Source organism: Dendropsophus ebraccatus, chromosome 12 (genome assembly GCF_027789765.1).
Source record: "Dendropsophus ebraccatus isolate aDenEbr1 chromosome 12, aDenEbr1.pat, whole genome shotgun sequence".
In the NCBI taxonomy this organism is placed as follows: domain Eukaryota; kingdom Metazoa; phylum Chordata; class Amphibia; order Anura; family Hylidae; genus Dendropsophus; species Dendropsophus ebraccatus.
In genome coordinates, this window is record NC_091465.1 from 78,241,158 (window position 1) to 78,264,321 (window position 23,164).

The following is a 23,164-nucleotide window of genomic DNA, read 5'->3' on the forward strand; positions in this document are numbered from 1 at the left end:
AGTTTAGGCAGCGGAAGGCGGTTAGGCCGAGTATCAAATGGGACCAGAAGGATATTGGCCTTTGGCTGAAGGTCATGGGGCCTGCACGCCAGGGGCAGTCCTTTCTCGGGGGGGCCGGATTCTCCGGCCAGCCCTCCGGGCAACTGCAGTCGCAGCAATCGGGGGGGGGGGGGGAGGGAAGGCCGGTTTGTGCTGGCAATTTAACGAGGGCCAGTGCAAATATGGGACGGCCTGCAAATTTCGGCATGCCTGCGGAACATGTGGGGGGACCTCGCATGGTTCCGCCCGCTGCTTCAGAAAGGGAAAAGGTCGTGGCACTGGATATGGGGGTGACTCCGGTGAAAGTGGGCGCGATGCGCCCCTTTCTAGACAGATTCCCGGACAGGGCCAGGGCGGCTCTGCTCACTGAGGGTTTTACGGAAGGTTTTCTCATTCCTCCGCCTTCCCATGTGGTCCCTTTTACGACGAGAAATCTGCGATCGGCATATCAACACCCATTGGTGGTCACTGAGAAATTGGCCAAGGAAGTCTCCTTGGGTAGGATGGCGGGCCCCTTTCCTGCCCCTCCTTGGGGCGATTTGGTGGTGTCCCCGTTGGGTGTGGTTCCCAAGAAGGAGCCGAATAAATTTCGGCTCATTCATCACCTTTCTCACCCCCATGGCAGGTCGGTGAATGACGGGATAGACCCCGACTTATGCTCGGTGGTTTACACCTCGTTTGATGCGGCGGTGGCATGGGTGCGAGAGTATGGCCCAGGAGCGTTGATGGCAAAAACGGATATTGAATCCGCTTTTCGCCTCCTTCCAGTTCGCCCTGTGAGTATGCGTTTGCTTGGCTGTTTTTGGGAAGGCGCCTTTTTTGTTGATAGGTGTCTCCCCATGGGCTGCTCGCTTTCGTGTGCTTACTTTGAAGCATTCAGCTCCTTCCTGGAATGGGTGGTCCGGGACCTGGCGGAGGTGCAGTCGGTCGTTCATTACTTGGACGATTTTCTGTTCATCGGTCCACCCGGATCGCCTATTTGTCGGACATTACTGGGGACGATGGAGTGGGTTTCGGATCGTTTTGGGGTTCCGCTGGCTGGGGAAAAAACGGAGGGCCCGGCGACTGCACTTAAGTTCTTGGGAATCACTATTGATTCTGTTCGAATGGAGTGCAGGTTGCCTGACGAAAAGCTTGAGGCTCTGAAGGCAGAGGTCCGGCGGGCTCAAGTTAAGCAAAAAATTCAACTCAGAGAGCTTCAATCGCTTTTGGGAAAATTGAACTTCGCTTGCCGCATTATGCCCATGGGGAGGGTGTTCTGCAGGCGTTTGGCGGGGGCGACGGCGGGCGTTAGGGCTCCACATCATTTTGTCCGGCTGACGAGTGAATTGCGGGAGGATTTAAGGGTGTGGTCTTCCTTTTTGGGGACCTACAATGGCAGGTCTCTGGTGATAGCCCCGGTAGTGAACGATTTTGACTGGGAGTTGTTCACGGATGCGGCAGGGAGCGTGGGTTTTGGCGCCTATTGCGGGGGCCAGTGGTGTGCGGGACTGTGGCCGGAGGACTGGGTGACGAGGGGTCTAGTGCGGAATCTGGCTCTCCTGGAACTTTTCCCCATAGTAGTTGCGGTATCTGTCTGGGGAGAAAAGTTCCGGGACCGGAAAGTACGGTTCCATTGCGACAATCAGGCAGTGGTTTCCGCCATCAATTCAGGCTCGGCCTCTTCCCCGCCGGTGGTGCGCTTGCTGCGTAATTTGGTACTTAGCTGTCTGTCCCTTAATGCGTGGGTGGTGGCGGTTCATGTGCCGGGTGTGCGTAACTCAGTGGCCGATTCTCTTTCTCGTCAGCAGTGGGAGCGGTTCCGAGCCCTGGTCCCGGAAGCGGCTGCGGAAGGAATCCCCTGTCCGCCTCATCTGTGGAGGCTTGCCTGCTGACGGCGGAAGAGCTTGTGCGGTGTTCTCTTGCGGGAAGCACCTGGTCGGCCTACTCTGCAGCCTGGGAGGAGTGGAGGTCTTGGGAGAGTCGTTGGGGCACAGGGCAGTCAGATGAGGACCGGGTTGGGGCCATTCTGGGGTGGTTAGGACACGCAGCTGCAACGGGTTGGTCGGTTTCACGGGTGAATCGTTTTGTGGCTGCGCTGGCCTTCGGTCTTAAGCTTCGGGGTCTCAGAGATGTTACTAAGAATTTTTTAGTGGGTCAGGCATTGAAAGGGTTTCGCAGAGGTAGAGTTCAGCCGGATACTAGGAGGCCGGTGTCGTTTGCATTGTTGGAACGGATTGGTGCTCGGTTGGAGTCAGTAGGCAGGTCAGAGTCGGAGGTTGCATTGTTTAGTTTAGCTTTCTCGTGGGCGTTTTTTGGGGCCTTGCGGGTGGGGGAGTTGGTGTCCCCTTCGGCCAGTAGAGCAGGAGGTTTGTTGCGGGAGGATGTTCGGCTGGAAGGGGACACGGTAGTATTTCGAATTCGGCGGTCTAAAACGGATCAGAGGGGAAGGGGGCGTGAGGTGGTGTTGCGGGCGGTGCAGGGGTCGCCAATGTGCCCGGTGCGTTGTTTGGCGGTTTTCCTGGGTTTTCGGGGGTCAGCGGGGGGCCCTTTGTTGTGCCATGGTGACGGGTCTTTTCTGTCTAGGTACCAATTTTCTGCGGTTTTTAGGAGATGTCTGGAGGAATTGGGTTTGGATGGGTCGGCTTTTGCTCCCCATTCATTCAGGATTGGGGCAGCTACCGAAGCGGCTGGTTGGGGGTTGAGTGCGGAGGTTGTGCGGCGCATAGGTAGGTGGGAGTCGGGTCGGTATAGGTCTTACGTGAGGCCGCATATGGTGGTGGTCTAGTGGGGACTAGGTTTGGCTTAATGGGGATAGGGCGGGGGGGGGCGACGGCTGTCATTGGTAAGGGTGATGTTGGGGTGTTTGGTGTGTTTTATTTTTCGTTACTTAACCCCCCCCCCCCCCCTTTTTTCTTCGTTTGTTTTCATATGTTGCAGGTCCAGGTCTTTGTCTTATTTGGATTATGGGGCATTCGTTTGTATGCCGGGGTGCACGGAGGGCGGACGTTCGCCCAGAAGGGCGGCAGCTTGGTTTGTCCAGGGAGGAGGCGGTCTTGCGGTGGCTGGGGGTGAGCGGTATGGCATGGAATCGTATGCTTCCTGATTTTTGTCGTTTTGCTCGGCTTGACAGGCCCCCAGATATATTGGTATTGCATTTGGGGGGGAACGATCTTGGAGTGCGCCCCTTCCGCGAACTGATTAGGGATGTCCGCTATGACATTTTGCGCCTCTGGAGGACTTTTCCAGGGGTGCTGGTGGTGTGGTCGGACATCGTCCCCAGGAAGATGTGGAAAGGGGCCCGATCTGTGGATAAGTTGAATAAGGCCCGGGTGAAAGTCAACCGGGCGGTGGGCTCGTTTGTGTCCAGGAATGGGGGGGTGTCCGTGCGACACCGCGAGCTGGAAGATGTCTCCGTGGACTATTGGTTGGGTGATGGGGTTCATCTGAACGCAGTGGGGACCGACCTGTGGACTCTGGCGTTGGGTGAAGGGATAGAACGAGCCCTTGTTTTGTGGAGGAACTCGCACATTTGAGGGGTTCAAAGGTGCTCGTGGTGGCGGGTCAGGGGGTCCTTGGAGTTGGCAAAAAATGTACAAAGGGGGTACACGAGGGAGGGTGAACCCCCCGTTTAATTAGAGGATCAGCACGTTAATTGGAGGATATTGGGCTCCCGACAGGGTGGTGTCCCGGGGAGTGGTCGGGTGTTATGGGTAATCGGCCAATGGAGTTGGAATAGGGGCTCCTGAGCCTGTGGTAACCGGCTGGGGGCAGGAATAGTGATAAGATGTTTATCTCTAGGATAAATAGTGCAATTTATGGTGGCCGGTTATATATATTTTAGCTTCAAGGACTCCCTCCCGTACCGGACAGTTAGTTTACATTGATATATTATATTATATTCAGATAATGGTTATTTATGTTTTGTGTTATTTTTGTTAATAATAAAATTGGCTGCTGTGGCCAAAATATTTCCAAAGGCTGGAGTCGGTGTCTCATTTCTGGGGAAAGGTAAGGGGAGAAGGGCTTTGGGAAATTGGCTACAGAGGGATCATTTTTCCCATGTCAAGAGAAGGCCGGACGCAACGCAGTTTAGGGAGGCCGGCATGACAGGGAAAATGGAGCGCAAGGGTTAATAGGGGGTGGGGGACAGTCAGTGAGAGAGAGCGGGAACAGGGAAGGGGTGGAGTTAGAGGGAGGGGAGGTTTTATAGACCTCCCTACTGGGGAACAGGACAACACACGAGGAGCGGTGGTTGAAGAGTCCCGCCCGCCCTCCCTGAAGAGTAGCTTCGGACGGATGGGGTTGGCTGGGGGGTTGCTCATGTTGGGATTATTAGGGGGATGATGGGTTGTGTGTTTTGGTTTAAGGGTCACTGTCATAGCAGCTTGTGGCGGGTCAGGGGGTCCTTGGAGTTGGCAAAAAATGTACAAAGGGGGTACACGAGGGAGGGTGAACCCCCCGTTTAATTAGAGGATCAGCACGTTAATTGGAGGATATTGGGCTCCCGACAGGGTGGTGTCCCGGGGAGTGGTCGGGTGTTATGGGTAATCGGCCAATGGAGTTGGAATAGGGGCTCCTGAGCCTGTGGTAACCGGCTGGGGGCAGGAATAGTGATAAGATGTTTATCTCTAGGATAAATAGTGCAATTTATGGTGGCCGGTTATATATATTTTAGCTTCAAGGACTCCCTCCCGTACCGGACAGTTAGTTTACATTGATATATTATATTATATTCAGATAATGGTTATTTATGTTTTGTGTTATTTTTGTTAATAATAAAATTGGCTGCTGTGGCCAAAATATTTCCAAAGGCTGGAGTCGGTGTCTCATTTCTGGGGAAAGGTAAGGGGAGAAGGGCTTTGGGAAATTGGCTACAGAGGGATCATTTTTCCCATGTCAAGCAGAATCTTAGATTTCCTCTCCATAACTATAGTAATGGATAACTGGTCTTTTATTAGGAAACTATGTATTCTCACAACCATATTATTTCTCAGGGTTTGTGTGTCCGATTATTGTATTTTGCTGGTTTATTACCTTGTAAGAACACAGCGGGGGGTTAGAAAAGGGGAGTCTGATGAATCGGAGATAATAATCCCACTACCGGACGTCCATCAAATAGGAGTATAGGACCCTATTGCCTGGCAGCCCCTAGAGGTTGAATAAATAGTATTGAGGTGTTCAGGGAGCAAGTGAGATCCATGTCGCACTAAGCTAGAGAGACTTGTTAGCTTAATTAGTTTAAAGAAATCCAATTTTTTGGTACTTTTAACTCTGCAAGAACTACAACGTTTTAGGGAGATCTAATATGAGAGACGTGTATTATAGACTGATAGTGGAGATTTATCAAACATGGTGTAAAGTGAGACTGGCCCAGTTGCCTCTAGCAACCAATCAGATTCCACCTCTCATTCCTCACAGACTCTTTGAAAAATGAAAGATGGAATCTGATTGGTTGCTAGGGGCTACTGAGCAAGCTTCACTTTAGACCATGTTTGATAAATCTGCCCTATAGGTGTATACAGATAACAGATGTGATATAGATAGGAAGAAAGATTTGTCAGAATCTGAGTTGAAGTAGAAGAAAAGTGCCTATATTCCAATATATATTATATATATATATATATATATACACACACACACACACACGTAAATAAATAAAAAGAGTTGGATCAATAGACATAAACCAATCATGTGATACCAGACAGCTGATACTATTTTGGAGGGAAAGCCAATTAATTGTGGTGTTGTGGATGGAGTCTGTTACTACTGAATAGACTTGTGTTATGTAAATCAGATTGACACTAGCGGATACATACAATGGTGGAGGAGCCAATCACAGGACCCCCGGACCCTCCACATCTCTCCCTGCACAGATATATATACCAGGGTCATGTCTCTATGCCCATACACTGTCCTGGTACAGACCCTGCACCTTTACATCTTCCAGAGCTTCATCTCATCCATCACCTGTAAGGTAAGTTTCCAGTCACCTCGCTGTTACCACCGATTATACTGCAGGAACTGAGGCTGCAATAGAATTTTTTTAGGATTTAGATACAATCTAATTATGTGTCTGATAATGTCCGGATATTATAGAAAGTTCTTGTATACAGCCCTGGTAATTGATCTGAGAGGTATATAGTGCTATACGAGTATATAGCCATAGTGATTCCCATTACATACTCATTTTCACATTCTCTTTTTCTTTTACGGTCAGTTTATAATGCATTGACATTTTTAAGGCTGCACTTGATTTCAAACCTGGCATTTATTATTACTATATATGATATGCTGGTCTAGGGTCCTTCTTTCTCCTTACAATGCCTTAGGCTGGGTTTACATAAAGTTTGGTCAGTATTTCAGCCAGAATTTGGTCAGGATCTTTAACCAAAACAAGAAGTCAGTCAAAAACAAGGAAGTAGTGCTAATTTAGGTATACTTTTTCTCTGGTCCACTGGTCTTGCTTAAAAGCACTAACTAACATACGTACCGAAATTCAATGGGTGAGTACAGCCCTAGGTTATGTTCCCATACAGTATATTGCTATTTTTTATCCAAAGGCTGTTGTCTTGAAATAAAAGTAATTATTTGCCATCGACTAAATTTCAACACTGTGACAACATAGCCTGTTTTTAATCCAATTCTAGTTTTGGTTGCAAAATACTGAGCAAAACTACTGTGTGGGTAGGTACATTGCCTATAAGTTGTTCTACCACCATAGACATCCCTTCTACCTGCTCACACATAGTATTTCATTATTTGTAGCAAAAACTTGGAATAGAACCAACACAGAGGGAGACTATCAAGATTTGCTCTTTTGTGTTGGGCCTATTCCTGGTTTTAGATAAAACTACCCTCCAAGATACCACATATGTACCCTCTCTCATACTGTAGGTAGATCTCCACAACACTGATGGGCAATATTGGGCAGAGCTACAAGGAATGACATTTGTTTGTTTCTTCCCCAGATAGAATGGCCGGATTCCCCTATTTGCCAGTGGAGATGAGGGAGGAACTGGTGGCGGGAGTGAATTATATCAAGACGCTCGCCAACAGATTCCAGAAACTGGATCCGTCCGTGGTTGATTTGTTTGGCTACAAACTGGCTGAGATACTCTGCAAAAAATATACCGGTCACTGGTACCCCGAAAAGCCAATGAAAGGCAATGCCTACAGGTAACTTATCCAGTCTTTTTATGTGCTTATATCTGGGCTTCTGGTCCATCTACTTCTCTCAAATCTTATATTTGTCTACTAACATTAGTAAATCAAAACTTTTTAAATTAAGACTATTGCCATCTGCAGAAACTTCCATATTGTTCCATTGTTATCTCCAGAAAGTCTTTATATTGTATATTTGATCGTCATTTTTATTGGTCCATTGACATTGTCTAAACTTTTGCAATTGTACTATCTTCATCTCCAGAAATATTGCCCTATCAGTCCATTGCATGTTTTCTCTATTGGATCTAATGTCTCATTGTTGCCTTTCAGGTGTATTATGGTGGACAGAGAAAACAGGGATGAGAGTATTTTGCAGGCCTGTGCCCTCAGTGGCCTGAAATACAATGACCTGTCCCTACCCAAAACAATGAGCCTGTGGATCGACCCTTATGAGGTGTCCTGCCGGTTAGTATGGTCTCTGTGTTTAATACTCCCTGTTGGTGTTTGATGATTTCCAGGATTAATAAACTGTATTTTACTGACAGGTTGAGTGATGAGAATCATCCGTACACAGTGGCCAGCTTTGACCCAAGAACCGTACGTGTTCCAGAGCCTTCAGGACCATCTGTAGAACGGCAACAACCCTCCTCCAACCGGTCCACACCTACACCGGATGAAGACTCCTCCATATGGAGCTTATCTGTCCCGTCATCTCCAAGCCTCAATGGTGATGAGAGTGACAGCGGGATAGATGCCAACAGTGAGGGAACTACTACCCCTCTCGTGGTAGGTAGCCCAATGGAGGAGCAAATCTGGGGTAACACAGCAGTAAATAAGGTAAGAAATTCTTTACATTCTGATGGTGGAGACCACATTATAGTCATCTGTCATTGGTCACTGCAGGTGTAATTCCAGCCTATACTGACGATGCTAAAGAGCCACTACAGCTATGCCAAGTGCCCCACAGCTGTATTCACATGGGGCAGATTCATTGTAGACATTTCACTCACTGAAAATCCATCCTATGGCCACATTCACATGGCTGTTTATTGACAACGATCAATTACATAAAAGCGCATGGAACAACGGCTGTAGTGTAGTGTATATACACACTACGGACGTTTTTTGGGTCACAAAATAATTGTCAGGTCTATTTTCTACGGCCACAGTTCATTAAACAGCGGCTGTAGAAAATAGGCTGTGCGCACAGTGTATAGTATGGCTCCTGGCCGTACTTTACACCGTAATCAATAGTAATATAGTATATATTGGAATATAGCCCATATTCCAATTAAAATAAAATCATGTAAGACAGCCGCCATTGTTTGATATGGCCATGTCAAACAATGGCCGCTGTCTTTACCCTTTGTGAATATGGTCTACACATGTAAATGGGGTTATTTCTGAGGGAACCGCATGGATTTCTGTAACTCCTAACTATAGGACAATTATTTTATTGATGTTTTTATGACTTCACTAACCCTCAGTTCTCTTCTGTTTTCAGATATCTACAGCTGTGTTCAGAACCCCATCCCCTCTCTGGATCCCACCATGGAGAGCCCCCCAGTTCTACCAGAGTTTAATTTCTAACCCGCACCAGGATATTTGGATGTAGTCACCTTGGGATGCTGGTGCGGGGGGGGGGGGGGGGGGTGCTTGGGGATATATAATATATTTTATAGTACAGAGATGTTACAGAGTATTTTTTTAATCTTCATATTGTAATAAAGATCTTGGAATAAATTTGCTGTTGTGTGATGTATTCATGTATATGTAGGGGATCGGTGGCCCTCATCCATCATTCCCATCTTCCCTACGTGACTAATGTTCAGTAACACCTCAGAATGGCTGATACACCTAAGATAAAAAGTGTGTGTGTGTGTGTGTGTGTGTACGTTTTCCAGCTTATTGGCTGTTGCAGATAATGAACAAATTTACAGTATGAATGAATTAAATCACTTTGTTAGCTCGGCAATCTGCTTTTGAAGCCCATCCCTGGTGCCTGGAAAAGCATGATCCACTCCTGCAAAACCTTTGCCAGGACTGGATCCAGCTTTTCCAGGCACCCAGGGCTGAGCAGCATAGACTTCAAAGGCAGAAGGCTGATAATCAGATTGCTGAGGTAACAAAGTGATTCGCTTCATATGTACTGTAGATTCGCTCATCTCTACTGATAATTGGCCCATGTAAAAGGGTTCTTAAATTCACTGAACCCAAAACTAATGAATCAGTTCAACAATTTAGAAGTCATAAGAGGCATTTCACTGCCCAAGTGTTCTGCTTCCTCTGAGAACTTAACCCCTTCCCCCAATATGACGTCCAGGGACGTCATGAAAAGCAGTGTCGGAACGCATCATGACGTCCCTGGACGTCATGATTTCCCTGCCTCCCCCCTCTGTCCCTAGGTGAGATCTGGCAGTGGGAGGAGGCTGTCTCAAACAGCCTCCGCCTGCTGCCACTGCCCAGAGAGGAGCCGTGCTCCCCCCGGGCAGTTAACCCCATAGACGCAGCGGTCGGTGCGACCGCAGCGTCTATGGGAAGATATGCTCCTGTCTGACGATCGGGTGCCTGAGAGGAGGCTGCGGCACATGAGCCCCCCCATGCAGCGCCACCTCCCCGTGCTCCCCCGCCCCCTTCCTGTGCTCCCCCATCCTGAGCCCCCCCCCCCCTGCCGATCCGGTGCCTGGGAGGAAGCTGACGCACATGCTGCTGCGCTCCCCCCAGGCTGCCCTTCCTCTTCCGAGGAGGTCTGTGGTTGAGACAAGTGACGCACTGCGGCCACATATGGGGGATTTCTAGAAACATTAGAATAAGCGGAATATTTAGTTCCATTTCTCAGTTATTATTTGCTGTGTTAGAGGAAAAAAAATGGATTCAAATAGAATATCTGCCAAAAAAAATGAAAATGTTAAATTTCCTCTCCAACTTGCTTAAATTTCTGCAAAACACCTAAAGGGTTAATAAACTTATGAAAGGTTACTTTGAATACTTTATGGGGTGCAGTTTTTACAGTGGAGAGATTTATGGGGGTAACTAACATACAGGCCCCACAAATCCACTTCAGAACTGCACTGGTCCCTAATGAAATCTGAATTTGAAATTTTCCTGAAAATTAGAAAAATCGCTGCAAAATTTCAAAGCCCTCTAACATCCTAACAAGTAAAAGGACGTTCACCAAATGACGTCACCATAAAGTAGACATGTTATAGATGTCGCAGTAATAATTAGTTCATGTGGCATGACTATCTTTCTTAGGAAGAGAGAGTTTTGAAGATAAAGAAACATAAATTTTTTAAATTTTTGTGCAAATGTTGTGTTTTTTACAAAAAAACTACTGAGTGTATCAACCAAAGTATACCACAAACATAAAGAGGAATATGTCACGAAAAAAAAAAAAATCTCAGAATAACCGTGATAATTAAAAGGTCAGATTTGAAAAATAGGCCCTGGTCATTTAGGCCAAAACAGGCTGAAGAGGCAAGGGGTTAATAACCTGGGCAAAAATTTAAAATATGGGCAGGAGGTGGTGGAAACTTTAACAAAAAAAAAAAAAAAAAAAGGTATACTTACTTGTCCATATGTTTCTAGTCACCGGTTGGGCTCCTTAATCTCCCATGTCTTCACAGCATCACAGGAACTACTCGCTCAGCCAGGGTGACTGCAGAGATGTCCCTGGTCACTGATTGGCTGAGCTGGGTATTGAAGTCATAGGGACAGGAGCTTCCGAAACTCAGCAAGTGATTGAACGGTGACTCTGCACTGCGGAGGCACACGAATGGGAAGGTATAGCTTCTTTATTATGTTCTCACCACCCCTGCCCACCCTGGACATTCAAATTTTGCCCGGAATACCCCTTTAATAACATTTAATTTTTTTTGCATCTTTGCTCCTGGAAGAACTATAACTTTTCTGGAGAGCTAAAGATAGATAATAAATTGTAATATTTAAGACATATATATCAAATCTCTATCCGTATGCAGTATATTACAAGATAACTGTTGCAAATAGCTGGAATGTTGTGCACTGGTGTGAATAAACTTCACCGAAAACATTGAAGTACTGTTTCCATATTGTATTTTTGGATAGATAGATAGATAGATAGATAGATAGATAAATAGGTAGATATCTGTCATTTAGGTTAGGTCATTTCTGTCAACTAGAATGACAGCAGCCGCCTAGCAGTTGTTACAGGGCCCAGGATAATGAGTGTGGGTCCCGGCCGCCTTATCTCCAAAACTGAGGAAACAGTGGAGAACGCATAGTAACACAGTAAGGCGGACAGATTTTTTTGAGCCAAAGCCAGGAGTGGACTATAAACAGAACAGGTAACAATGGAAGCATTGAGATTCCTTGTCTTTTCAAATCCACTCCTGGCTTTGGCTTACAAGAATCTGTCAGATAATTTGTTGGTGTAATAGGGTCCCAAGGCCCAGAGGCGGGGGGGGGGGAAGTGTTGTATATTCATAGCTAATATATACTTGTGTATGCAGTATAAATGCTGCAAGTTTATATGTATGTGTGCATTTTATTACTAATTATTAATGGGGGGGGGGGGTTGCTAGAAATGGCCCTGATAATAGATAGATCCATCAAGTTATGAACAATCACAGCACAGAAATATAATGAAAGAAATTAAAGAAAATTTTGTTTCAATTTATAGTATTAAACAATGCAATGCTTCAGCCAGTGTACTGTTTCAAGATAGACAAATAGAGCGGTAGGGAGGCAAGTAATTGGGTGAATGGACATTATCTAATCGTGTGACATGGGATACTATTTTGGAGGGAAAGTGAGAATACCACGAAGGACGACCCCCGGTGTGATGTTTTGGGTGCAGTTTGTCCCTACTCAATAGACTTGTGTTATGTAAATCAGATTGTAAGTATAAAAAAAAAAACCTAACTAACAAACATACATGTCTACATTATATTAACAACAAGAAGGATAAAGTAGGAGAAGAGAAACTTCAGGTCTATGCAAAAAAGAAAAATGGAAAAAAGGAGGATGGGGGGGGGGGGCATCCCATGGACAAAGGCAAGAAAATATATAAACAATCAAAAATGAGTTGTTCAAGTTGTAGAGGCAAAAAAAAATATGAACCTGGGTTACTGTTTTATCAAAATCTTGTCTGGATCCTGGCATGGAGAACCTCCCAGTACTACCACAACCTCCATCCCGACCCCCAGCAAGATTACTGGATGTAGTCACTATGGGGTGCCGCTGCCCAGAGGTGTAGGCTATAGGGGGTGTATATACACACACAATAGATTGATAGTACAGGGTTGTTGTTTTTTTTTTTTTTTTTAAATAGAAAATATGAATCTTTATATTGTAAGGCTATGTTCACACACTTTTTAGTAAAATAACGGACCATATTTTCAGTCTTCAATGATTTCCATTGTAGCCAATAGAAACGACCGTTAGGTCACACAATGCATAGAACAGGCGTGGTTCGCAGCGGCTGTCAAATAATGTTATTTTAAGTTGTTCGGACACTTTTTTGGCTGTCCTTTCACCGTCTTTTGTTCAATGGACCTTTAAAAATAAGCCACATCCAAAAGGGTGTTGAAAACACTCATCATTCTGTAGCAATGGCCGTCATTGCAATGACCGCTGACAATGTATGTTAAATAACGGCCATGGTTTTGAGTTTTAAACAATGACTGGCGAAAAAGATTACTATGTTGCTGTCTGGTTTATAATATGTAAGAAACTTATATGAATAGGGCCCCATCACACTGAGTGGAAACCGCGCTGCGGACTCCACTCTGAATTTCTGCCCGTTTGCTAACTGTGAACGTAACCAAACACCACAGAATAGACAGAATTATTATGTAGTGTACAGATCTGTACTGTGGACCATACAGGCTTGTATACATAGAGTAGAGTATAGATATCATCTCTGTTGCTCCAAGCAACCAATCACAGCACAGCTTTCAATTTACCACATGACTTTAAAAAAAATTAAAGCTGCACTGTGATTGGTTGCTATAGGGGACAGAGATGACGACAGACTTTCATTAAACAAGGCCTGAGCTCAGTCAGTTCACCTCTATGAGCAAAACACTGAGTATAGACTGTATCTCTTCATTGTCTGTTTCCTATCTATCGTACATATATGTATATCATATTACTATTATATAGTATGGTGTTACCATATTATATAGATGGATTGTATATGATCTGTAGTTATATTCTGGATATTCCTGTGGTTGTGTATGAGCACAGGCCTCTATAGTGACCCCACCAGTGACAGCAGGGGGCACATTATCCGGTATATCTGTGTGCACCACCCATGTATACAGTATATCTATATAACAATAAATGTCACTTTACACATCTTTGTGCAGGTACAGTTCTGGTAATGAAGCCACATTATCCGTATACACATCTTTTATCCCCATACACTTTCTCTGATTGTTCCTGGGGCGGTATGGGCCCTGCCATCTGCATATGAAATACCGTGTGTGTCCTGGCATCCTCCCAGACAGGTGTGAACTCTCCACAGAGTCCATTGTGTCAATGAAATAACAGAAGCCCAGACCGCAACCCCAATACCTGACCGTCTGCTGAAGAGGGCGAGGAGTATTTACAGAACCTTTTATTTAATTATTTTTTTTAGAAAGATTCCCATTCCCTGCTCCCCTTCACACACCTATAGAGTAACAAACTTCTATATCTATTATTTGTTGAAAGTTACTAAGTTATATGTCAGTTCCACAATATTTATTTAAAAAAAAAAGTATTGGTTAAAGGAAATCAGCAAAAAAAAAAAAAAAAAAAAAAAAAAAATACCCCAGAGGGGATAAAAGTTTTGCTTGTACAAAATAAGTTGCCAACAAGCATGAAAAATATAACATGTTTTATACCATGTAGGTGTATTCCCAAGAATGATGATAGAACTAAAAGATATAAGTAGTAAAACTTCAAGTTTATATAAAAAGAAAAATTGAGAGAGAAGCGTCCCATGGACAAAGAGAGGAAACATATGACGACTAATAGAGGTCCATCCAGCTGTAAAGTCGATATAACAGCCAGGGTTACAACGTTTTATCAAACCCTCATACTATCAGATCTAAGAGTACACGAACAAAGCAGAATCTTAGATTTCCTCTCCATAACTATAGTAATGGATAACTGGTCTTTTATTAGGAAACTATGTATTCTCACAACCATATTATTTCTCAGGGTTCGTGTGTCCGATTATTGTATTTTGCTGGTTTATTACCTTGTAAGAACACAGCGGGGGGTTAGAAAAGGGGAGTCTGATGAATGTGAGATAATAATCCCACTACCGGACGTCCATCAAATAGGAGTATAGGACCCTATTGCCTGGCAGCCCCTAGAGGTTGAATAAATAGTATTGAGGTGTTCAGGGAGCAAGCGAGATCCATGTCGCACTAAGCTAGAGAGACTTGTTAGCTTAATTAGTTTAAAGAAATCCAATTTTTTGGTACTTTTAACGCTGCAAGAACTACAACGTTTTAGGGAGATCTAATATGAGAGACGTGTATTATAGACTGATAGTGGAGATTTATCAAACATGGTGTAGAGTGAGACTGGCTCTGTTGCCCCTAGCAACCAATCAGATTCCACCTCTCATTCCTCACAGACTCTTTGAAAAATGAAAGATGGAATCTGATTGGTTGCTAGGGGCTACTGAGCAAGCTTCACTTTAGACCATGTTTGATAAATCTGCCCTATAGGTGTATACGTATACAGATAGCAACAGATATGATATAGATAGGAAGAAAGATTTGTCAGAATCTGAGTTGAAGTAGAAGAAAAGTGCCTATATTCCATTATATATATATATATATATATAAACGTAAATAAATAGTTGGATCAATAGACATAAACCAATCATGTGATACCAGACAGCTGATACTATTTTGGAGGAAAAGCCAATTAATTGTGATGTTGTGGATGGAGTCTGTTACTACTGAATAGACTTGTGTTATGTAAATCAGATTGACACTAGCGGATACATACAATGGTGGAGGAGCCAATCACAGGACCGCCGGACCTTCCACATCTCTCCCTGCACAGATATATATACCAGGGTCATGTCTCTGTGCCCATACACTGTCCTGGTACAGACCCTGCACCTTTACATCTTCCAGAGCTTCATCTCATCCATCACCTGTAAGGTAAGTTTCCAGTCACCTCGCTGTTACAACCGATTATACTGCAGGAACTGAGGCTGCAATAGAATTTTTTTTAGGATTTAGATACAATCTAATTATGTGTCTGATAATGTCCGGATATTATAGAAAGTTCTTGTATACAGCCCTGGTAATTGATCTGAGAGGTATATAGTGCTATACGAGTATATAGCCATAGTGATTCCCATTACATACTCATTTTCACATTCTCTTTTTCTTTTACGGTCAGTTTATAATGCATTGACATTTTTAAGGCTGCACTTGATTTCACACCTGGCATTTATTATTACTATATATGATATGCTGGTCTAGGGTCCTTCTTTCTCCTTACAATGCCTTAGGCTGGGTTTACATAAAGTTTGGTCAGTATTTCAGCCAGAATTTGGTCAGGATCTTTAACCAAAACAAGAAGTCAGTCAAAAACAAGGAAGTAGTGCTAATTTAGGTATACTTTTTCTCTGGTCCACTGGTCTTGCTTAAAAGCACTAACTAACATACGTACCGAAATTCAATGGGCGAGTACAGCCCTAGGTTATGTTCCCATACAGTATATTGCTATTTTTTTATCCAAAGGCTGTTGTCTTGAAATAAAAGTAATTATTTGCCATCGACTAAATTTCAACACTGTGACAACATAGCCTGTTTTCAATCCAATTCTAGTTTTGGTTGCAAAATACTGAGCAAAACTACTGTGTGGGTAGGTACATTGCCTATAAGTTGTTCTACCACCATAGACATCCCTTCTACCTGCTCACACATAGTATTTCATTATTTGTAGCAAAAACTTGGGAGTAGAACCAACACAGAGGGAGACTATCAAGATTTGCTCCTTTGTGTTGGGCCCATTCCTGGTTTTAGATAAAACTACCCTCCAAGATACCACATATGTACCCTCTCTCATACTGTAGGTAGATCTCCACAACACTGATGGGCAATATGGGGCAGAGCTACAAGGAATGACATTTGTTTGTTTCTTCCCCAGATAGAATGGCCGGATTCCCCTATTTGCCAGTGGAGATGAGGGAGGAACTGGTGGCTGGAGTAAACTACGTCAAGACGCTCGCCAACAGATTCCAGAAACTGGATCCGGCCGTGGTTGATTTCTTTGGCTACAAACTGGCTGAGATACTCTGCAAAAAATATACAGGTCATTGGTACCCCGAAAAGCCAATGAAAGGCAATGCCTACAGGTAACTTATCCAGTCTTTTTATGGGCTTATATCTGGGCTTCTGGTCCATCTACTTCTCTCAAATCCTATACTTGTCTACTAACATTAGTAAATCAAAACTTTTTAAATTAAGACTATTGCCATCTGCAGAAACTTCCATATTGTTCCATTGGTATCCCCAGAAAGTATTTATATTGTATATTAGATCGTCATTTTTATTGGTCCATTGACATTGTCTAAACTTTTGCAATTGTACTATCTTCATCTCCAGAAATATTGCCCTATCAGTCCATTGCATGTTTTCTCTATTGGATCTAATGTCTCATTGTTGCCTTTCAGGTGTATTATGGTGGACAGAGAAAACAGGGATGAGAGTATTTTGCAGGCCTGTGCCCTCAGTGGCCTGAAATACAATGACCTGTCCCTACCCAAAACAATGAGCCTGTGGATCGACCCTTATGAAGTGTCCTGCCGGTGAGTATGGTCTCTGTGTGTAATACTCAGGGTTGGTGTTTGATGATTTCCAGGACTAATAAACTGTATTTTACGGACAGGTTGAGTGATGAGAATCATCCGTACACAGTGGCCAGCTTCGACCCAAGAACAGTACGTGTTCCAGAGCCTTCAGGACCATCAGTAGAACGGCAACAACCCTCCTCCAACCGGTCCACACCTACACCGGATGAAGACTCCTCCATATGGAGCTTATCTGTCCCGTCATCTCCAAGCCTCAATGGTGATGAGAGTGACAGCGGGATAGATGCCAACAGTAAGGGAACTACTACCCCTCTCGTGGTAGGTAGCCCAATGGAGGAGCAAATCTGGGGTAACACAGCAGTAAATAAGGTAAGAAATTCTTTACATTCTGATGGTGGAGACCACATTATAGTCATCTGTCATTGGTCACTGCAGGTGTAAATCCAGCCTATACTGACAATGCTAAGGAGCCACTACAGCTATGCCAAGTGCACCACAGCTGTATTCCTATGGGGCAGATTCATTGTAGACATTTCACTCACTGAAAATCCATCCTATGGCCACATTCACATGGCTGTTTATTGACAACGATCGATTACGTAAATGCATATGGAACAATTCTACGGCCACAGTTCATTAAACAGCGGCTGTAGAAAATAGGCTGTGCGCACAGTGTATAGTATGGCTCCTGGCCGTACTTTACACCGTAATCAATAGTAATATAGTATATATTGGAATATAGCCCATATTCTAATTAAAATAAAATCATGTAAGACAGCCGCCATTGTTTGATATGGCCATGTCAAACAATGGCCGCTGTCTTTACCCTTTGTGAATATGGTCTATACATGTAAATGGGGTTATTTCTGAGGGAACCGCATGGATTTCTGTAACTCCTAACTATAGGACAATTATTTTATTGATGTTTTTATGACTTCACTAACCCTCAGTTCTCTTCTGTTTTCAGATATCTACAGCCGTGTTCAGAACCCCATCCCCTCTCTGGATCCCACCATGGAGAGCCCCCCAGTTCTACCAGAGTTTAATTTCTAAACCGCACCAGGATATTTGGATGTAGTCACCTTGGGATGCTGGTGCGGGGGGGGGGGGGGTGCTTGGGGATATATAATATATTTTATAGTACAGAGATGTTACAGAGTATTTTTTTAATCTTCATATTGTAATAAAGATCTTGGAATAAATTTGCTGTTGTGTGATGTATTCATGTATATGTAGGGGATCGGTGGCCCTCATCCATCATTCCCATCTTCCCTATGTGACTAATGTTCAGTAACACCTCAGAATGGCTGATACACCTAAGATAAAAAGTGTGTGTGTGTGTGTGTGTGTGTGTACGTTTTCCAGCTTATCGGCTGTTGCAGATAATGAACAAATTTACAGTATGAATGAATTGAATCACTTTGTTAGCTCGGCAATCTGCTTTTGAAGCCCATCCCTGGTGCCTGGAAAAGCATGATCCACTCCTGCAAAACCTTTGCCAGGACTGGATCCAGCTTTTCCAGGCACCCAGGGCTGAGCAGCATAGACTTCAAAGGCAGAAGGCTGATAATCAGATTGCTGAGGTAACAAAGTGATTCGCTTCATATGTACTGTAGATTCGCTCATCTCTACTGATAATCGGCCCATATAAAAGGGTTCTTAAATTCACTGAACCCAAAACTAATGAATCAGTTCAACAATTTAGAAGTCATAAGAGGCATTTCACTGCCCAAGTGTTCTGCTTCCTCTGAGAACTTAACCCCTTCCCCCAATATGACGTCCAGGGACGTCATGAAAAGCAGTGTCAGAACGCATCATGACGTCCCTGGACGTCATGATTTCCCTGCCTCCCCCCTCTGTCCCTAGGTGAGATCTGGCAGCGGGAGGAGGCCGTCTCAAACAGCCTCCTCCTGCTGCCACTGCCCAGAGAGGAGCCGTGCTCCCCCCGGGCAGTTAACCCCATAGACGCCGCGGTCGGTGCGACCGCAGCGTCTATGGGAAGATATGCTCCTGTCTGACGATCGGGTGCCTGAGAGGAGGCTGCGGCACGTGAGCCCCCCATGCAGCGCCACCTCCCCGTGCTCCCCCGCCCCCTTCCTGTGCTCCCCCATCCTGAGCCCCCCCCCTGCCGATCCGGTGCCTGGGAGGAAGCTGCGGCACATGCTGCTGCGCTCCCCCCAGGCTGCCCTTCCTCTTCCGAGGAGGTCTGTGGTTGAGACAAGTGACGCACTGCGGCCACATATGGGGGATTTCTAGAAACATTAGAATAAGCGGAATATTTAGTTCCATTTCTCAGTTATTATTTGCTGTGTTAGAGGAAAAAAAATGGATTCAAATAGAATATCTGCCAAAAAAAATGAAAATGTTAAATTTCCTCTCCAACTTGCTTAAATTTCTGCAAAACACCTAAAGGGTTAATAAACTTATGAAAGGTTACTTTGAATACTTTATGGGGTGCAGTTTTTACAGTGGAGAGATTTATGGGGGTAACTAACATATAGGCCCCACAAATCCACTTCAGAACTGCACTGGTCCCTAATGAAATCTGAATTTGAAATTTTCCTGAAAATTAGAAAAATTGCTGCAAAATTTCAAAGCCCTCTAACATCCTAACAAGTAAAAGGACGTTCACCAAATGACGTCACCATAAAGTAGACATGTTATAGATGTTGCAGTAATAATTAGTTCATGTGGCATGACTATCTTTCTTAGGAAGAGAGAGTTTTGAAGATAAAGAAACATAAATTTTTTTAATTTTTGTGCAAATGTTGTGTTTTTTACAAAAAAACTACTGAGTGTATCAACCAAAGTATACCACAAACATAAAGAGGAATATGTCACGAAAAAAAAAAAAAATCTCAGAATAACCGTGATAATTAAAAGGTCAGATTTGAAAAATAGGCCCTGGTCATTTAGGCCAAAACAGGCTGAAGAGGCAAGGGGTTAATAACCTGGGCAAAAATTTAAAATATGAGCAGGAGGTGGTGGAAACTTAAAAAAAAAAAAAAAAAAAAGGTATACTTACTTGTCCATATGTTTCTAGTCACCGGTTGGGCTCCTTAATCTCCCATGTCTTCACAGCATCACAGGAACTACTCGCTCAGCCAGGGTGACTGCAGAGATGTCCCTGGTCACTGATTGGCTGAGCTGGGTATTGAAGTCATAGGGACAGGAGCTTCCGGAGCTCAGCAAGTGATTGAACGGTGACTCTGCACTACAGAGGCACACGAATGGGAAGGTATAGCTTCTTTATTATGTTCTCACCACCCCTGCCCACCCTGGACATTCAAATTTTGCCCGGAATACCCCTTTAATAACATTTAAATTTTTTTTGCATCTTTGCTCCTGGAAGAACTATAACTTTTCTGGAGAGCTAAAGATACATAATAAATTGTAATATTTAAGACATATATATCAAATCTCTATCCGTATGCAGTATATTACAAGATAAATGTTGCAAATAGCTGAAATGTTGTGCACTGGTGTGAATAAACTTCACCGAAAACATTGAAGTACTGTTTCCATATTGTATTTTTGGATAGATAGATAAATAGGTAGATATCTGTCATTTAGGTTAGGTCTTAACTAGAATGACAGCAGCCGCCTAGCAGTTGTTACAGGGCCCAGGATAATGAGTGTGGGTCCCGGCCGCCTTATCTCCAAAACTGAGGAAACAGTGGAGAACGCACAGTAACACAGTAAGGCGGACAGATTTTTTTGAGCCAAAGCCAGGAGTGGACTATAAACAGAACAGGTAACAATGGAAGTATTGAGATTCCTTGTCTTTTCAAATCCACTCCTGGCTTTGGCTTACAAGAATCTGTCACATAATCTTTTGGTGTAATAGGGCCCCAAGGCCCAGAGGCGGGGGGGGGGGGTGGAGTGTTGTATATTCATAGCTAATATATACTTGTGTATGCAGTATAAATGCTGCAAGTATATATGTATGTGTGCAGTTGATTACTAATTATTAATGGGGGGGGGGGGGTTGCTAGAAATGGCCCTGATAATAGATAGATCCATCAAGTTATGAACAATCACAGCACAGAAATATAAATGAAAGAAATTAAAGAAAATATTGTTTCAATTTATAGTATTAAACAATGCAATGCTTCAGCCAGTGTACTGTTTCAAGATAGACAAATAGAGCAGTAGGGAGGCAAGTAATTGGGTGAATGGACATTATCTAATCGTGTGACATGGGATACTATTTTGGAGGGAAAGTGAGAATACCATGGACGACGACCCCCGGTGTGATGTTTTGGGCGCAGTTTGTCCCTACTCAATAGACTTGTGTTACGTAAATCAGATTGTAAGCATAAAAAAACAAACATACATGTCTACATTATATTAACAACAAGAAGGATAAAGTAGGAGAAGAGAAACTTCAGGTCTATGCAAAAAAGAAAAATGGAAAAAAGGAGGATGGGGGGGGGGGGGCATCCCATGGACAAAGGCAAGAAAATATATAAACAATAAAAAATGAGTTGTTCAAGTTGTAGAGGCAAAAAAAAATATGAACCTGGGTTACTGTTTTATCAAAACCTTGTCTGGATCCTGGCATGGAGAACCTCCCAGTACTACCACAACCTCCATCCCGACCCCCAGCAAGATTACTGGATGTAGTCACTATGGGGTGCCGCTGCCCAGAGGTGTAGGCTATAGGGGGTGTATATACACACACAATAGATTGATAGTACAGGGTTGTTGTTTTTTTTTTTTTTTTAAATAGAAAATATGAATCTTTATATTGTAAGGCTATGTTCACACACTTATTTTAGTAAAATAACGGACCATATTTTCAGTCTTCAATGATTTCCATTGTAGCCAGTAGAAACGACCGTTAGGTCACACAATGCATAGAACAGGCGTTGTTCGCAGCGGCTGTCAAATAATGTTATTTTAAGTTGTTCGGACACTTTTTTTGGCTGTCCTTTCACCGTCTTTTGTACAAAATTCAATGGACCTTTAAAAATAAGCCACATCCAAAAGGGTGTTGAAAACACCCATCATTCTGTAGCAATGGCCGTCATTGCAATGACTGCTGACAATGTATGTTAAATAACGGCCATGGTTTTGAGTTTTAAACAATGACTGGCGAAAAAGATTACTATGTTGCTGTCTGGTTTATAATATGTAAGAAATTTATCATATGAATAGGGCCCCATCACATTGAGTGGAGTCCGCAGCGCGGTTTCCACTCTGAATTTCTGCCCGTTTTGCTAACTGTGAACGTAACCAAACACCACAGAATAGACAGAATTATTATGTAGTGTACAGATCTGTACTGTGGACCATACAGGCCTGTATACATAGAGTAGAGTAGAGAATAGATATTATCTCTGTTGCTCCAAGCAACCAATCACAGCACAGCTTTCAATTTACCACATGACTTTAAAAAAAATTAAAGCTGCACTGTGATTGGTTGCTATAGGGGACAGAGATGACGACAGACTTTCATTAAACAAGGCCTGAGCTCAGTCAGTTCACCTCTATGAGCAAAACACTGAGTATAGACTGTATCTCTCCATTGTCTGTTTCCTATCTATCGTACATATATGTATATCATATTACTATTATATAGTATGGTGTTACCATATTATATAGATGGATTGTATATGATCTGTAGTTATATTCAGGATATTCCTGTGGTTGTGTATGAGCACAGGCCTCTATAGTGACCCCACCAGTGACAGCAGGGGGCACATTATCCGGTATATAGGTGTGCACCACCCATGTATACAGTATATCTATATAACAATAAATGTCACTTTACACATCTTTGTGCAGGTACAGTTCTGGTAATGAAGCCACATTATCCGTATACACATCTTTTATCCCCATACACTTTCTCTGATTGTTCCTGGGGCGGTATGGGCCCTGCCATCTGCATATGAAATACCCTGTGTGTCCTGGCATCCTCCCAGACAGGTGTGAACTCTCCACAGAGTCCATTGTGTCTCAGTTACTTCAATTGGGTCAATGAAATAACAGAAGCCCAGACCCCGACCCCAATACCTGACCGTCTGCTGAAGAGGGCGAGGAGTATTTACAGAACCTTTTATTTAATTATTTTTTTTTAGAAAGATTCCCATTCCCTGCTCCCCTTCACACACCTATAGAGTAACAAACTTCTATATCTATTATTTGTTGAAAGTTACTAAGTTA

The 23,164-nt window shown here is 43.7% G+C and overlaps 2 protein-coding genes across 2 annotated transcripts; both read left to right on the forward strand.

Moving 5' to 3' along the window:
- The first annotated feature begins 5,756 nt into the window (after positions 1-5,756).
- On the forward strand, positions 5,757-8,829 carry LOC138769470 (protein BTG3-like). Its single transcript, XM_069947977.1, has 5 exons — positions 5,757-5,995; positions 6,990-7,197; positions 7,516-7,650; positions 7,731-8,022; positions 8,690-8,829. The coding sequence occupies exons 2-5, from the start codon at positions 6,995-6,997 to the stop codon at positions 8,798-8,800; spliced, it is 741 nt and encodes a 246-aa protein (XP_069804078.1). The 5' UTR covers positions 5,757-5,995; positions 6,990-6,994; the 3' UTR covers positions 8,801-8,829.
- Positions 8,830-16,367: 7,538 nt separating this feature from the next.
- LOC138768800 (protein BTG4-like) lies at positions 16,368-18,049 on the forward strand. The gene is made up of 4 exons (XM_069946755.1): positions 16,368-16,540; positions 16,859-16,993; positions 17,074-17,288; positions 17,964-18,049. The coding sequence occupies exons 1-4, from the start codon at positions 16,368-16,370 to the stop codon at positions 18,047-18,049; spliced, it is 609 nt and encodes a 202-aa protein (XP_069802856.1).
- The last annotated feature ends 5,115 nt before the right edge of the window (positions 18,050-23,164 follow it).

What these genes read in the sequence shown, in the direction of transcription:
- LOC138769470 (XM_069947977.1), top strand. Translation starts at nt 6,995, where the DNA reads ATGGCCGGATTCCCCTATTTGCCAGTGGAGATGAGGGAGGAACTGGTG. An exon ending in ATGAAAGGCAATGCCTACAG is followed by an intron (nt 7,198 to 7,515) that starts GTAACTTATCCA and finishes GTTGCCTTTCAG; the next exon opens with GTGTATTATGGTGGACAGAG. An exon ending in CCTTATGAGGTGTCCTGCCG is followed by an intron (nt 7,651 to 7,730) that starts GTTAGTATGGTC and finishes TTTTACTGACAG; the next exon opens with GTTGAGTGATGAGAATCATC.
- LOC138768800 (XM_069946755.1), top strand. Translation starts at nt 16,368, where the DNA reads ATGAGGGAGGAACTGGTGGCTGGAGTAAACTACGTCAAGACGCTCGCC. An exon ending in ATGAAAGGCAATGCCTACAG is followed by an intron (nt 16,541 to 16,858) that starts GTAACTTATCCA and finishes GTTGCCTTTCAG; the next exon opens with GTGTATTATGGTGGACAGAG. An exon ending in CAGCGGGATAGATGCCAACA is followed by an intron (nt 17,289 to 17,963) that starts GTAAGGGAACTA and finishes TTCTGTTTTCAG; the next exon opens with ATATCTACAGCCGTGTTCAG.